Below are 17,047 nucleotides of genomic sequence, written 5' to 3' on the forward strand. Positions count from 1 at the left end.
ACATTTGGACCTTACTACCTACATTTAATTCATAGTTTGGTAATTATTTTACAATAAACAAAGTTACAAATACACAAAATCATTCCCGCACCGAAAACCCCGATGTATGATCATAATGCCTGTGTTACAAACTAAAATTACAAGCAATGTCTGTCACTGCTACCTTTAAAACTACAGCAGCAACCTACTTGAAATTTTGTACTGCACATATGCATGCAGTTCCTGATATTTTAAATGTCCAATATCATAATTCGAAAAGTCCATTGGAAATATTGTCCTGTAGACTATTCCATATTTTAACAAATAGAGATGTCAACACAAATACTTAGTTTTCACCCGTTTTCCTAATGGTCCCATATTAGAACCCCCTCTTACAATTTAGGAGGGATTCAAATCTTTATCCAAGTATTTTGATATTTTTTTTCCTGTCCTATCCTTTTCATATCCTGAACAATCGCAAATAAAAATAAATAAATATTCTGTTGATATATCATTTTCACCAATGACAGATTTGTATTAATTTCTTTAAAAATACAGGATAAACATCACAAATATTTCGTTGCCCGTGATAAAGCTTCCCTTCAAAAGGTTGTTTGGTTTGTCAACTCTTCCCGCCACTTTATTTTTTTATTATATTTTAATACAAGGACAACTGTATTATTTACCTAGTATTTAGGCTACTCACTAATTTTAATTGAACATTAATATTTCAAAGCTAACAACACATGCGTAGATACGCGTTGTAACATATAAATTCTCATAAGGGACTGTACACCGCGAGCGTGACGTTTGCGTGCGGAGCAATGTGCCGTCCCTTATGAGTATTCATACATTACAACCCGCCTTTTTTTTTCTATTTATTATTTAGAGACTTAAATCAGTTACATGATTATGCCAGCCCCATTGCACCTTATACTAGTATTCTTACATGTCTACTTATGGGATAGTATTGTACCGTTTGAGAAAATCTATAACAAGTAAAAATATCTTTTGTCGCTAGCTATAATTAATGTTGTCCGTTTGTCTGTACAGTCAAGTTGGCGAAGGCACGCAGGGGTATGATAAAGGAGAAGGAGAAGGGCGGCGGCGCCCGCCTCAAGGACGAGCCCAGCGACCCCGCTGAGCCTGGTGAGTACCAACATCATGGTTAGAAAGGATAATTATCAACGATAGTTATCTTGATAATTAACAGAAAAACTAAGGGCAAACCGCCTAGCGTGGTACGGGCATGTGATGCGGAGGGATGAAAGTCATGTGACGAGAAAGGTATTACGAATGAATGTGGAGGGAAGTACAAGGAGAGGAAAACCGAGGAAAAGATGGATTGACTGTGTGAGAGATGATATGAAACGAACGCAAGTGAATGATAAGATGACGGGTGACAGGGAGGTATGGAAGAGAAAGACATGCTGCACCGACCCCAAGTGGATGGGACTAGGGCAAGAGAATGATGAGTTATCTTGATAATTATCGTGATTTTTATGCCTGATAATTATCGGTGTGATAATAACCTAATAAAATTAGAAAAAAAAATTTAGCAAAACACGTCTAACTAATCATGTTTTACTATCAAAGAATTCAAAGAAAATAAATATAGCACCATCCATACCTGGGATAATTATCGCGATATTTATCAAAGACTATAATTATCTGGATATTTTCGAACCCTAACCAACATTACATTTTGGTCCTCTAAAAACGCTTCATTTGGCGTTTATTGGCAAAAACGCTTCAGTTTTGATCTCCAAAAACAAACATTAACAAATACACAGCGCTTAAATGTTCATCGTAGAAATCATACCTTCAGCGGTCATCACTTGCGCGAGCAATGCGGCCCGACTCTTATCCCGAGAGCTAACAAGACCCATAGAATCTGACAAGTTGTCCAGTTCTGTGACAATTCCGTTTAAAATTTTGCGGCTTGGCGTTAGATGTCGCTACAAACCTCGCTAAAAAAATTAAAAAAGGTTGTCAGGTCTTTTGAGACCCCAGTAGCTCAGTGGATAAAATGGCTTGGATATTCTCTGAAGATGCGTCTCTATTACTATTTTACAATAATCTGTTTGTATGTATGTCAAACTTACAATACAATAGTGCGTACAATCGCCATCAGATATATCGGATCGGCCAAGTTGTTCAAAAACATCTGAACAGTAAACATACACTTTAACCTCTTGATAATAGAGACTTTGTTCTGATATTTGTATACCTTGGGCGCTCTGATATATCTGACTACGGCTATACTCTTCAGTTGCGTGCGGAGAATGCGAAAAAATTTATTCATGATTTAATTAAAATATCCAAGAGACTAATGATTAATTCGTCTGACCTTTTTTTACCTCAGGCCTTCTAATGCATCTTAAAACAAATACTTCTCAAGATAACATACGAGGGGCGTTCAATATATAATGAGAATGAGATGCAAACTCTTTAAATATTAGGAAAGTAAATACTGGTCGGTAAAGCTAATCTACCTAGCTGATTGCCATGAAAAAAAAACTAACTGTACTTTGTTTAAAAAAAAATACGGCTATTTCTTTGCGATGCTATTGAGTACGTTAGCGAAAATGGAGAAAATTGAACTGCGCGCCGTTATCAAATACTTGTGTTTGAAAAATTTTTCTACGGACCAAGTCAATTTAGATTTACGGGACACTTTAAGGTCTAATGCTCCTCCGTATTCGATAGTCGCACGTTGGTGCGCCGAATTTAGACGTGGAAGAACATCGACCATGGATGACCCCCGCTCCGGACGCCCTACTACAGCAGTAACTGAAGAAATTGTGAAAAAAGTCGAAAACTTAGTTTTGGCGGATCGTCGTGTCACGGTTCGTTTTATTGCTGAAAATGTAAAGATTTCAACGGGGAGCGTGCATAATATTTTACATGAACGCTTGGGTATGAAAAAGGTATCAGCGCGTTGGGTACCCAGAATGCTTACTGACACGCAAAAACAAACTAGAGTCGAGATTTGTCAAGAAGCTTTGGACCTGATACAGCAAGAGCGGGAACTTTTTTTGGCGCGATTTATAACAATGGATGAAACATGGCTCCATCATTACGACCCTGAAACGAAACTGCAGTCTATGACATGGAAAAGGCCATCTCTCCAATTCCGAAGAAATTCAAGGTGGGCCCATCTGCCGGTAAGGTCATGGGCTCTGTTTTTTGGGATGGTAAAGGGGTCGTAATGATTGAGTATCTCGAGCATGGAGCCACTATTACGGGCTCTTTATATGCCAAACAAATAGCAACATTGCGCAATGAGATCCGTGAAAAACGGCGAGGTAAACTCTCGAAAATTGTGTTGTTCCATCAGGACAATGCACCGGCACACAAGTCCGCCGTTGCAATGGCTGCAATACGTGATGCTGGGTTCGATATCCTTAAGCATCCTCCGTATTCACCAGACCTCGCCCCTCGTGATTTCTACCTATTTCCGAGATTGAAGGAATACCTGAGAGGCAAGAAATTTGAAGACGACGACGCGGTAGTCGCTGCAGTACAAGATTTTTTAAGTACCCAAGATGAAACCTTTTTTAGAAATGGAATTTTAAGTTTAGAAAAAAGATATACTAAGTGTATTATGCTAAAAGGTGACTATGTCGAAAAATAAAATAACATTTAATAAAAGTTGTATATAACATACTCATTCTCACTTTTTATTGAACGCCCCTCGTACATTAGTACGATCGTATTGAATAAAAAGAACAATAGAAATGCGATGGTGAAAGCATAAGTTATCGTCCGTGCGTGTAATCAATTCTTCTTGATTGTGTACAGAATACGAGACTGAATCTAATAGAAATATTAAATTTAGTTAGATATGGTTTATTGGAGTGGAATCAGTGCGTTTATTTATTTTATAACTAACGCTTGGAGTTGTAAGGGCCGATTCGGCAGGTTTGTACTTTGTAATATTCGATTTTGTGTGAAAGTGGTCACATACACCACCGGAAGGGCTCCGGGCGTTATTGTTTGCGTAATTTAATTGTATGATAGTCCGAATATTAGAAAACTAGTCAGCGGGCGCAGCATGGTTCCATTTTTATCGTCTGTCACTATGCCCGTCACTTTCGCACTTACATACTTGTTAGAACGTGACAGGCATGGTGACAAGCGATAAAAATGCGACCCTGCTACCGCCGCAGGGTATCCTCGACACCAATACTTTATTATTCTTTTTTTTGTTAACCGCGTTAGTAAGGCCCCTCTATGGCTTTTTTGGCTATACCCACTCAATAAAAAATTGGCAACGTACCAAAATTAACAAGTTGGAAAATATGCATAATTGGCACTCGTCGGTAAGTGTAATTTATAGCTTTAAATTATGTAAGAATTGATGTTATTTCTAAACTGTTATTATTATTAATGTATTTTTCGACTGACAACAACTGTTATCTTGTTCAGCAGACAAACTAAACACAACTTGAATGTTAAGAAAGCCTGTACAGTCACATTTAGGGTTCTAGCTAAATTGGACATTCCATAGCGTAACTATTGAACAACCAATTTAGCTAGGACCCTAAATGGCTCAAAAATCGAGAAGCGTGATGGTACTTATGTAGGTCATTTTGAACACTTATCCCGATTAAACATTCCTTCTGCAGACGGTTTTAAATAAATAAAAAAGTTTGAACATAAATCTTTTGTTTTGTTCAAACTTTTTTTTGTGATGCTTTCGATCACAATTAGTCATAATTACCTTTTCAGCTTCGACTGAAGTACAATAAAGATAACAAAATTATAAAACATCGCAAATAATGCCGAAACACATATTTCCACTTGACCACCTCTAGTGTTACAGTATTTAATTTAACCATTTATAGCAATATCACTGACTAAATACATGATTTCATTATTAACTTCGACAGGAATTCAGTGTAACAAGTTTTGCAATTTAAACATTGTTTCCTAGCAAATACCTCAGCGGGCGCAGTATAGTTCCATTTTTATCACCTGTCACTGCCCGTCACTTTCGCACTTACATACTTGTTAGAACCTGACAGGAATGGTGACAAGCGACAGGCTTGCTACCGCCGCAGGTAGGCATTAACTAACAAACTTCATATTTTGACATTGGCTACTTGGGACGACTTGTTAAAACTTTAGGATTCGACCGGGATACATCTGAAGATGATGAGGAGGAATGACTTTTCCCAACGTTTTGAACATTAAAATAGGCAATTGTTACTGTTGAAAGATAAGTAGATAATTAAAAATAAAGATAAGTAGTTATTCCATCATAAAGCATATATACACACAGAATAACGGCGTTATTCATGAACGTCTGCTAAGTTAATCAGCTGATGATCGTCGTTTGTCCCTCTCTATGGCATAACGACAGATAGGGACAAACGACGATCATCAACTGATTAAGTTAGCAGCCGTTTATGAATAACGCCATAGAGGTTTGTATATTTCTTGTGTTTCTTTGACAAATGGACCGCCAACCGTCTGATGAAGATTAGGTACATTTATTGAACGAAACAGGAGGGTTGTTTATGTCGCTTAGTTCTGACATTTACTATCCACCACAGTTACCAAAGATTAAAATTAAGTGGCAATGAAATACCTACTAAATATGCCTTTTCCAACAGGCCACGGCTCCCGCCCGCCGTCAGCGTCGCTGCCGACCCCGGCGGCGCTGAAGAAGGAGCCCGACGAGCCGGCACACAGGGTCAAAATGGAGCCCCACTCACAGGAGGACTCTGGCGGGGACTTGGGGGTCGATGGGATCAAGACTGAGATCGACGGCCTCATGGACAACGATGGTGAGTGTATTTAGTAGCCTTTAGAAAATGTGGACAGGGTCAAAATGGAGCCCCACTCACAGGAGGACTCTGGCGGGGACTTGGGGGTCGATGGGATCAAGACTGAGATCGACGGCCTCATGGACAACGATGGTGAGTGTATTTAGTAGCCTTTAGAAAATGTGGACAGGGTCAAAATGGAGCCCCACTCACAGGAGGACTCTGGCGGGGACTTGGGGGTCGATGGGATCAAGACTGAGATCGACGGCCTCATGGACAACGATGGTGAGTGTATTTAGTAGCCTTTAGAAAATGTGGACAGGGTCAAAATGGAGCCCCACTCACAGGAGGACTCTGGCGGGGACTTGGGGGTCGATGGGATCAAGACTGAGATCGACGGCCTCATGGACAACGATGGTGAGTGTATTTAGTAGCCTTTAGAAAATGTGGACAGGGTCAAAATGGAGCCTCACTCACAGGAGGACTCTGGCGGGGACTTGGGGGTCGATGGGATCAAGACAGATCGACGGCCTCAATGGACAACGATGGTGAGTGTATTTAGTAGCCTTTAGAAAATGTGGACAGGGTCAAAATGGAGCCCCACTCACAGGAGGACTCTGGCGGGGACTTGGGGGTCGATGGGATCAAGACTGAGATCGACGGCCTCATGGACAACGATGGTGAGTGTTTAGTAGTAGTAGTAGTAGTAGTAGTAGTAATCACTTTATTGTACACAACACAGGTTTACATAATGTTTACAGAAATAAAGGTACAAAGGCGAACTTATCCCTGTAAGGGATCTCTTCCAGCTAACCTTCGAGTAGATGAGGGGAGAATTCAAATTAGATAGACAAACTTACGGAATGTACAATAATAATAATAATGTGTTTAAATAGCAATCAGTACCTTTAGAGGTGACACATGGTCAGAATTGAGCCCCACTCACAGGAGGACTCTGGTGGGGACTTGGTAAGAATCCCTAGAGATATATGTTGCACTTAAAGAGATAAAGTCAGCAATAAAAAAGATTAACACAGTTGAAGAAGATAGAACAAGGTTATTTCTCTCTGGAAACCTTGAGGTTGATGTGATTAATACTTAGCAACGGTAAAGAATTTTTCTACTAATGTCAGGGGCAGGGGTTTTCAAAGTCCCGCGGACAGAATCCGACCAGAAGAAAACAGGAGGTACGGGAGACCCAAATGCTTCACAAGCCGATCCCGAAAAATAAACGGAAGATACAAAAGCGTGGCTGGCAGTTTGGAGTTCCCAATTCTGTACAAAAGAATAAGGACCTGTGCACACTGGATGCGTGTGCGTAGACATGCACGTGCGCGTTGTAATATACAGATCCATATGAGAGACGTCATACCGCTTGCGTGACGTGTGCGTCGCCAAAATTTTTGCGCAAGCAGCCGGTGTGCTCTGACCTCAACTTACTTCTTACTTCTTTGTGTATTTTTAGGGTTCCGTACCCAAAGGGTAAAAACGGGACCCTATTACTAAGACTCCGCTGTCCGTCCGTCCGTCCGTCTGTCACCAGGCTGTATCTCAGCTAGACAGTAGAAATTTTCACAGATGATGTATTTCTGTTGCCGCTATAACAACAAATACTAAAAACAGAATAAAATAAAGATTTAAGTGGGGCTCCCATACAACAAACGTGAATTTTGACCGAAGTTAAGCAACGTCGGGCGGGGTCAGTACTTGGATGGGTGACCGTTTTTTTGCTTGTTTTGCTCTATTTTTTGTTGATGGCGCGGAACCCTCCGTGCGCGAGTCCGACTCGCACTTGGCCGGTTTTTTTGTTTACTTCATAAAAAAACTAACACGTCAATTTCCGCAGGTGACCCAACGAAGTCTCCGTCGTGCGACATGCCCGGGCCGGGGTCTCTCAAGTCCGAGAGGCTGTCATCAGACTCCAACGATATCTTGGATCCGCAGACCGGGCTGCGAGGATCGTCTGGCAACATGCAGGTATATCACCAACATCTTTCTTACAATACAATTCTTTTTCATCCTATTTTTTGGGGATCTGTGGTAACTTTTGCCCAGTAGGCCCACTTTCACCATTTCACTAACCCGGAGCTAAGTGGTTAAACCTGGAGTTACCATGGTTACCAGTACAATTTGACAGTGGGTTAACGGTTTAGCCGCTTAACCCCGGGTTAGTGGGATGGTGCAAGGGGCCTTAGTGTTTCTATGGCCAGTTTAAGCAAAATCCCAGTGAGAGAACTTTTATAAGGTACATACAATCAACGTCAAAAATATGTTTACACTTTTGCACCTTACTCCTTGGTAATAAGGAGAAAAATGTAAACATACCTTTGACGTCGACTGTACCTATTGTAAGTCAGGCTTGCCGACTTTGCCGTGGCAATATTTTAACAAATTCATTGCCAGCGATTCGCTAGGCGGAATCTCTGTTGGTAGTCGTTTTTCGCTACATGCGGTTTTTCCCCATGTTTTCAATTACGCTTGACGCTAGTAGCGCGCAATGTGTTAAGACTGTTATGAGGTCCCATTATCTTTCAAGGTCGTCAATATATTTTCCATTCATTACTTTCAATATAAATATTTTTCGATATTAAACTTTCGTGAGACATATTTTAAACTGTAATACGACAACGGTTCAATCATGTCGCCAATAGCGACTAAAAAATTCATGTGAGTGAAACCGTTGTCGCATAAACAGTTTATAAATAATTTTATTCGTGAGCACAAATTATACAAAACAAGAAAGTGCCATGAAATGGTTTCACCTCAGCATGTTGCTGGCGACTTCCAGCGCTGATCTTCTGATAATATATACCAAATTACCAATATACCAAGAGCATCAAAAATTCACTTTACTTCAACAGGACGGCAACCAAAACTGCCGCAACCCGAACGGTCCGGACCTGGGCTCGTGCCGGATGGGCGGCGGCGGGCCTATGGGCCCCGGGGTGTCCATGGCCATGTCTAGCGAGGCGCAGACGCTGCCGTCGAATGTCATCAGCAAGCAGGCCGGGAGTATGGAGGTAGAGTACCATGCTCATTTACAATTTTAACCCTTATTGCGAAGATACATAAGTATAGTTTGTAGCTTTCTAATAGACCCCGAAGGCTAATCCTATTGTCTATTGTTAAGAAAAACCGCTCGTGCCACGTGCCACAACCACCTGCATAAAAAATCGGTACTTCGGTTACTGAGTGCCGGCGAGTCGAACGCTACAGAACCAGTCTAAAATGTGTCATCGAGATGCGTAACAAAGGCGCGTTATCGGAGAGCGCACCTACACTGGTTTTTTGAGCGTTGGACTAGCCCGCGCTCAGGTGCCAAATAGAATAATTAGGACCCTTTTTTGCAGGTAAGTAGCACGTGCGGTTTTACTGAACAATAGACAATAGGATAAGCCTTCGGGCTCTACTAGAAAGCTACAAACTATACACATCGGTAACTCGTGGCATTTAGATAGCACTTAAAAGATTAGTTTAATTAATTCCTTTTTTTAGTGGTTTCTTTTTCTCGAATCGTATAGGAAGAACATTGTCACATCACTAGTCTGTTAGAAACTGTCAAGTGCTACCTAAGTGCCACGAGTTACCGATGTGTGCTCATCACTAATGTTTTAAGTGCTACCTAAATGCCACGAGTTACTGATGTGTACACATAAAGGTTCACCGATCTTCAGTTGTGAGCATGGACGAATAAAAATAGTAGCGCCACCTATCGAAAGAACGTTGACTTATTTTGACCGGATATATAAGCACCGAACAAAATTGATTGAACTGAGAACTGATGCGATACGATGGTATTCCATCTGTCCAATATATTGGTCCAATGGGTTAGTCTCACTCACTAAGCAAAATGTGAAACGCAAATACACATTGGACAAAGAAATTGGACGGGTGGAATACTACCCTTAGATAGTGACACCCATTTGAAACATTCATTTTTGCCCCTTGTAATGGTTTCTTAATAAGAGTGATACATCCTAAAAGTATGTATATTTATGTCCTCAAAAACTCCAGTTTGAATAGTTTACTTTCAAATGATAACTAGAGTCTGTGCGGAAAGAGAAGAGTCGTGGAATGTTCGGGGCCCAATACATTCCACGACTTTTCTCTTTCCGAACAGACTACCTTAGGGTGGTATTCTACCTGCCGAATTCCTTTATGTGTATTTTGTCTCACATTTTGCTTAATGAGAGAGTGAGACGCAATGACAGGACAAAGATATTGGACAGATGGAATAACAACCTTACTAACGCAACTTATTAACGCCAGCAGCAGAGCCAAATCTTCGTGTTCTCAACAATAATGGCCAACAAGGGAGCAGAGTCTGTGATCTCTGGGCAGCACCACTCCATCATATCCTACCACTGCGCGCAACCGGGCACTAAGAAATATCTCGAGGTGAGTACGATTTGCGACCTTATCTTATTACCAATAGAGTCTATTGCGCGACTAGTAGTAGAGTCTATTTTGAATAAGGGCACATTTAGACGGCGCGCGAACTCGCATGCGATTTTATAATAGTTACATTGCCACCCGAGTGTGGCCTGTTTGCGTGGCGTTGGGTATCTGAGAGAAATGAATGCCGGAGATTCTGTGAGGTGATGGATGCGAGGCCTACATCCGTTAAGATGTAATTGTGGATGTGATAAGGGACTAGTGATTTGTAAATGTATTATTTGTAATTGTTTGTTGGTACCTGATTGTTATTTGTAATAGTTATATTTATATGTACCTGTTCGGTATATGTTAAGTTTCATGGCGCATTGGATCTGTCTGTAAGGTCATGTAAACATTTTTCCAATAAATAAAATAAATTTCAGCCGACCGATCAAATGACGCAATGTGATGAAACTCGCATGCGTGTTCTCGCACCGTCTAAATGGGTCCTAAGGGTTCAAATATATCACTGAGCAATTTCGTAAGGACGTCGACGTTATAATATGTGACGTCAAATTTAAATAACTTAGAAATAGATAAGAAACCTGATAAAACTATTCGATACGGAGGTTAATGCTTTTGTGAGCTAAAAATGATTCGCAATGCTGTTTCAATCTGAACACAAATAATAAATAAATAAATAATATATATTATAGGACATTCTTACACAGATTGACTAAGTCCCACAGTAAGCTCAAGAAGGCTTGTGTTGTGGGACTTGTGGGTACTTAGACAGCGATATATATAATATACAAATACATAGAAAACACCCAAGACTCAGGAAGCTCATCACACAAATAAATGCCCTTAACGGGATTCGAACCCAGGACCGCGGCTCCACAGGCAGGGTCACTACCCATTAGGCCAGACCAGACGTATACAAAGACGTATGCTTCCAATACGTCACGTCATTCTACATACCATATATTATATAAGTGCATCTTCTGTTGCACACTTGAGTAAACGTCTCAAGCGTTGCGAATCCATTATCTTCGCCACGACCAAGGCTGTGTCGCTAACCCACTTCTAAGTTATCATAGATTACGGTTCTACATGTCGGTGGAACATTGAAACGGTTATCGACAGATTTAATCCCCGAAGGTTGGTATTTGCTACCCAAAAAACGACCTTGAGGTTTTCAATCTAGAATGTTCAAGCAAGTGTTATTACTGCATCTGTTGTTAGCACGGCAGATTTTTTATGGTGATGAGCACAGATATTTTTGTCTTGAGTACCCACAAGAAAAGCCTTCTTGACCCTACTGTCATAGAGAAATATAGTAAGACAAGAGTGCTCACTCCATACATCAGTTCAGACTATTAATTTCAGTGTCTATATCTAGCATCGAGTAGCGGAACTATCAGTACTGCTACTTGACAATAGATGTAGCACCGACCGGAAAGTCTTTATCTCAACAGCATAAGACTTTCCGGTCGGTGCTACATCTATTGTCAAGTAGCAGTACTGATAGTTCCGCTACTCAATGCTAGATGCTAATAGTCTTTTTAGTACTAAAACTGATGTATGGAGTGAGCACTCTATGTATTTCTTTCTCTATGCTACTGTGGAGCTTGGTCAATTTATATAAGAATGTCCTAAAATATCTATACACGAGATCTTTTCTTCTTCAAAGAGATAGGTTGAATACGGCAGTAATTGTATAAAAAAAAGGTCAAAATATCGGATGTGATATGACCTTGAATCTTAAATGTCGATAAAATGAATGATGATTTGTAACATGCCCTTGAATTAGTCAAGGTCGTACGATTGTGTTAATACATTGTACAAGTGTAGAAGTGTACATTATGATGACAATAGGGGTTTTGTACTGACGTTTTTGATTCACATGCGGCTTTTCATATGGAAAAGATATTTATTGAAAAATATTTGCTTTAAAATAAATAAAGTAAATATGACGATATTAATAAATAAATATAATGACGAGTCCATTCAGTTTTTCATTACAAGACAAATCACAAAGGCATGTGACTTGCCTAACTGCAGCATTTATCGTACTTTCGAATCAGGGATGTTGCGGATGCAGATTTTTTGACATCCGCGGATGCGGATGCGGATGTCAAGATTAGGTACTTAGAAAACGTCAAATATTACATTTTTAGTATATTTTTATTTCAAAAAAACTAAACGTTTAGTATTTGAGCAAGAATATAGGTGCATTATATTTAATAAACAGTAAGTAACTTGGCCGACTTTTCTAGATCTAGACGATTTCGTTATAGGTAATGACGAAATTACCTAGCACTTACGCCGAAGCTAAGACGTCCCTGTACCGACTTGTTCGACATCCGCATCCGCATAAGCTCCGCATCGATTTTATGCGGATGCGGATGTTGAAAATAATGGGGAAGTTCCGCGGATGCGGATGCGGATGTTCGCAACATCCCTGTTTCGAATACTCATATTCTCAGTCTGGAGTCGGACACACACATTTTCAAGATATTATGTAGATAGTTAAATATTAAAACCATTTTATGTGGTTATTTTATTATTTGTTTTTTTATCTTAAGAGTATGTACACTGCTGTATATCTTATTGATACGTGTACCTACTTAAAACCTTAGATTAAGATACCATGTAAACCGTATTAAGACAAATAGGATATTGATTGATTGATTAAATTTGCATTTACAGAAACACCCACTAAAAATGGGTCAGTTCAACAAGCAGAGCCCAGCGCAATGGCTGAACAACCTCGCCATGGCCAAGACCCGAGGCGGCATGCGGGGCGGCCCCAACATGATGGGGCCGGGCGGCCCCAATCAGATGGGGCACATGATGGGCCCCGGGGGGCCCATGGGGCCGATGGGCATGGGGCACATGCCCAACATGATGGGCGGCCCGCCGAGGATGGGCGGGCCAGGGAACCAGATGATGATGATGAAGGTGAGCGAGAAAATCAGAAATATTTCGTTATTTTTTGCCGTGGGGTTATCTGCCACGATTTAATGATAGTGTAAAAATGTCTTTAACAGTTATGAAATAGATAAAAAAATTACTTCTATGAGTTGACAAACGTGTGCTACATGTACTTTTCATGGTACTTAGACCCTTTAGCTTGATTTACCCAAAAAAATCTTTTTATCTCCTCGCTTATCCTCGGATTTGTCACATAATTTAACCAGAAACTTTATTTATTTCAGGCAACTAGTGGCCCATACATAAATACCTTAAAACTAGCATACATATTATAAAAATATAAACTAACCACTAAAATTACCCCGCATATATTATTCCTGTATAGTACAATACTTTCCGTTTGTGAGCAAGTGTGATGCATAGACTAGGAATCCTCTAGACGGAGTTTAGAGCAATTATTTCATGAAACGGATGCTGCCAAAAATACGGGGGTGCGGGGGGACGAGGTGAGCGAATCCCGTGATTGGTACGTTCAAAGACACGGACCAATCACGGCACGGGATTGACTCGAAGATGGAGTAAAACTACCGTATAAGTGGCAGAGGGGGTAGCGTTACTATGCTCAGTCTAGAGGATGTCTTGTCTGTGGTGTGATGAAAACCTTATTTTTTATCCAGGGCCAAATGGGTCAGATGGGGCAGATGGGACCCATGGATGGGTTTCCAGGGGGCACCCCGTCCTGCGGTGTCATGGACGGCCTCGGTGCTGATGGTGAAATTCCCTGGGACACCGTGAGTGCATTGTTTTATTTTACAAGAACTTGTAGGGCCTTAAACAATAGGCTACATGACTAATTTTCTTTTATGGTATCAATCGATTATGACGACCGGTCTGGCCTAGTGGGTAGTGACCCTGCCTGTGAAGCCGCGGTCCTGGGTTCGAATCCCAGTAAGGGCATTTATTTGTGCGATGAGCACAGATATTTGTTCCTGAGTCATGGTTGTTTTCTATGTATTTAAGTATTTGTATATTATATATATCGTTGGCTGAGTACCCACAACACAAGCTTTCTTGAGCTTACCGTGGGGCTTAGTCAATTTGTGTAATAATGTCCTATAATATAAAAAAAAAAAAAAAAAAAAAATCGATCGGGTTTGTTTCTAAGATCAAATGTCTATATGGGACCCATTGCATTAAAGTAACACAAAAGTCAGAAATTGTAGTCAAAGGCCGACAGTCGCACTTCACTCGCGAAACGCCCTATACAAAACGGCCAGAGGCCGTGACGTCATCGCCCATCTTGTAGTATGGACAAAACAAGGAAATTGCGTTTTTGTTGGTGAAATATTGCGTTTATGTATATAGTAGCTATACAATATTTTTTTGGATGAAATATAAGGAATCGAATGGTACCCTTACTTTTATCGTTTTTGGAAGTTAAAAAAAAACTTAAATTTTGAAACTTTCAGGTCCTGTATTTTTGTAATTTTTCAATATTTTATTTTAATATCCACATTATTGTGATAAATTGCTCGTTTGCTATCTATTTTACTAGATTTTGTTATAAAATTCAACATGTGTTATCATCCCTATTGGCAGGGTCGCCATGTAATAGTTGGAGACGGAGTTGTTTTTGAATGCAACAAGCGATCGACAGTCGATGTTTCTGGCCTGGTGTTGGCGTCCCTACATTACATCATCTACAGACTGCCCTGACTTATTCTATGACTACAGCTTCTGTCCCCAGTTTCAGCAGAGTAAAGTCGTTTAACTGCCCCCCTCTTAGGGCCGGTTGCACCAAACCGTCGTCACCGTTAAAGCGTTCGCTAAATTTTATTCCATAGAAAATTTCATTAAATGGGGTTGGTGCAACTGGGCATTAGTGTCCTAACTTTCATCCCTCATTTCACATCTTTACTAATGAATTACGTGTTAAATTTGTATCCTGGATGATATTCAAGGTTAGATTAACTATATGTCTGCCAAATTTCATCCAAACCGCATTAGTCGTGTGATTGAGAAACAAACATCCAAACAAGAGTATCCAAAAAACCTGGTTAGGCTTAGCGAATGAACGAACGATGCTAGTTCCACGTATACAAAAATAATTCCAATTCCACCTGCTCTTCTACGTGGTTGATTGTGATGTTTAAATACTTACTGATGTATTTGTTCCAGAAAAACCCCTCCGTAATGTCAAACGGCATGTCAAACGGACCAGGCGCGTGCGCCGAGCCGGCCGAGCCGCCATCCAGCCAGGCCGAGACCCCCTCCTCGCAGGCAGACTGCCAGGGCGGGCCTAAGGGTACGTATAGTTGGTCAAACCAACTTGTCAGTTAATAAGAAAAAAAAACTATACTCATCCTTTTATTTTAGGTGCTAGTACTAGTGGAAGACAATGATAGTATGATTCTCTCTGTCTATGTTTGAAATGAGACTGTCCTTTGACAAACTATAGTGTGTCAAAGGACTGTTTTATTTCAAACATAGATGGAGGGAGTCATACTATCTTTGTCTTACACTAGTACGAGCACCCAAAAGAAAAGGATGTGTATAGTTTTTTTTGTTCCTATTTACTGACAAATTGGTTTGACCATCTATATATTTTATTTACGTAACAATGAAACACTAAATATTAAGTAATATTGAAAAGTTGTTCAGACAACTACCAGTTCAACGACTAGTTCATTCAGACAGAAACTAGATCATTCTTACGTTTTTAAGGGTTAAGTTAGAAATGTTGGTCACAACCAGCTTTTAACATTTCTGACCCTTCTGTAATCTGTCAATCATGTAACGCGATATGTGTCACTTGCATCCCTCGCTTACTTATAGCCTGACCAGTAATATATGATAATTGTCAAGAGGGCGCTGTTATTCTCATGTATAGGGTGACAATTCAGTGTAGTATGAAAAAATTAGTTCCAGTGAAATTCCGCAACATGGCGCACCCTCAATAGATCCTGGTTCACCTATACTTATTAGAAAGTAGCGGCCACTATAACAGACAATTAAAGGTATTAGATAAAAGAGCGGACCACTCTTCTTAAACATGTATACATATCATACAAAATCTACAATGCTATCTGTCTATTACAGGTGTTAAAATTCCAGACGAGAACCTAACACCGCAGCAGCGCGCGCACCGCGAGGAACAGCTGGCCACCATCAGGAAGATGCACCAGATCCTCTTCCCCGAGAACCCCCCCAACCCCAACCAGTCCGGGGACCCCTCCCCGGACATCAACCCGCCCAACTCCAGCGCCAACATGAACATACCCTACCCACCCATGTCCATGGGCCCCAACGGCCCTATGGGCTCCGGACCCATGTCCACCATGTCTAACATGTCCAACTCCGGCCCCTCCTGTACGATGTCCATGGGCATGGGTCCCATAGGCCCGAACGGCCCCATGATGGGCTTGGGGCCGGGCATGATGTCCCACGGCAATATGGGGCCGAATGGCATGATGGGGCCGAACGGGCCTATGATGCCGGGGATGGGGCCGAACGGGCCGATGGGGCCTATGTGCGGGATGAAGGGGATCAGGGGGCCGTGCGGGGGGCCGGATATGAAAGGCGGCATGTGTAGTGACATGCACATGGGTAGAGGTTGCGGCGGCCCTATGGGGGTAAGTAAAATTAAAATTACTTCAACTTGTTTCTAAATCTAAGCAACCATCATGCCCATAGACTAGGAATCTTCTAAAGTCTATTTTTTTTTCGGTAGACTGAAATGACAGTTAATAGTATGAACATGAAATGTCATTTCATACTATTAACTGTCATTTCAGTCTACCGAATAAAAAAATAGACTTTAGACGGAGTTTAGAGCAATTGTTTCATGAAACCGATGCTGCCAAAAATACTGGGGTGCGGGGGACGAGGTGAGCGAGTCCCGTGCCGTGATTGGTCCGTTCAAAGACACGGACGTCACACAAAGACACTTATACTCGAAAATGGAGTAAAACTACTGTATA

At 41.0% G+C, this 17,047-nt stretch overlaps 1 protein-coding gene across 1 annotated transcript in view; it reads left to right on the forward strand.

The window, feature by feature from the left end:
• LOC134658319 (collagen alpha-5(IV) chain-like) overlaps positions 1 to 17,047 on the forward strand; it is a 34,781-nt gene that overhangs the window by 2,028 nt on the left and 15,706 nt on the right. Inside the window, exons 2-10 of the mRNA XM_063513950.1 lie at positions 1,033 to 1,128; positions 5,601 to 5,774; positions 7,600 to 7,730; positions 8,615 to 8,773; positions 10,023 to 10,151; positions 12,843 to 13,094; positions 13,745 to 13,858; positions 15,246 to 15,372; positions 16,167 to 16,699. Coding sequence (XP_063370020.1) covers positions 1,059 to 1,128; positions 5,601 to 5,774; positions 7,600 to 7,730; positions 8,615 to 8,773; positions 10,023 to 10,151; positions 12,843 to 13,094; positions 13,745 to 13,858; positions 15,246 to 15,372; positions 16,167 to 16,699 — 1,689 coding nt within the window. The 5' untranslated portion in view covers positions 1,033 to 1,058. The remainder of the gene's footprint in view (positions 1 to 1,032; positions 1,129 to 5,600; positions 5,775 to 7,599; positions 7,731 to 8,614; positions 8,774 to 10,022; positions 10,152 to 12,842; positions 13,095 to 13,744; positions 13,859 to 15,245; positions 15,373 to 16,166; positions 16,700 to 17,047) is intronic.

This window comes from Cydia amplana, chromosome 22, assembly GCF_948474715.1.
Source record: "Cydia amplana chromosome 22, ilCydAmpl1.1, whole genome shotgun sequence".
In the NCBI taxonomy this organism is placed as follows: domain Eukaryota; kingdom Metazoa; phylum Arthropoda; class Insecta; order Lepidoptera; family Tortricidae; genus Cydia; species Cydia amplana.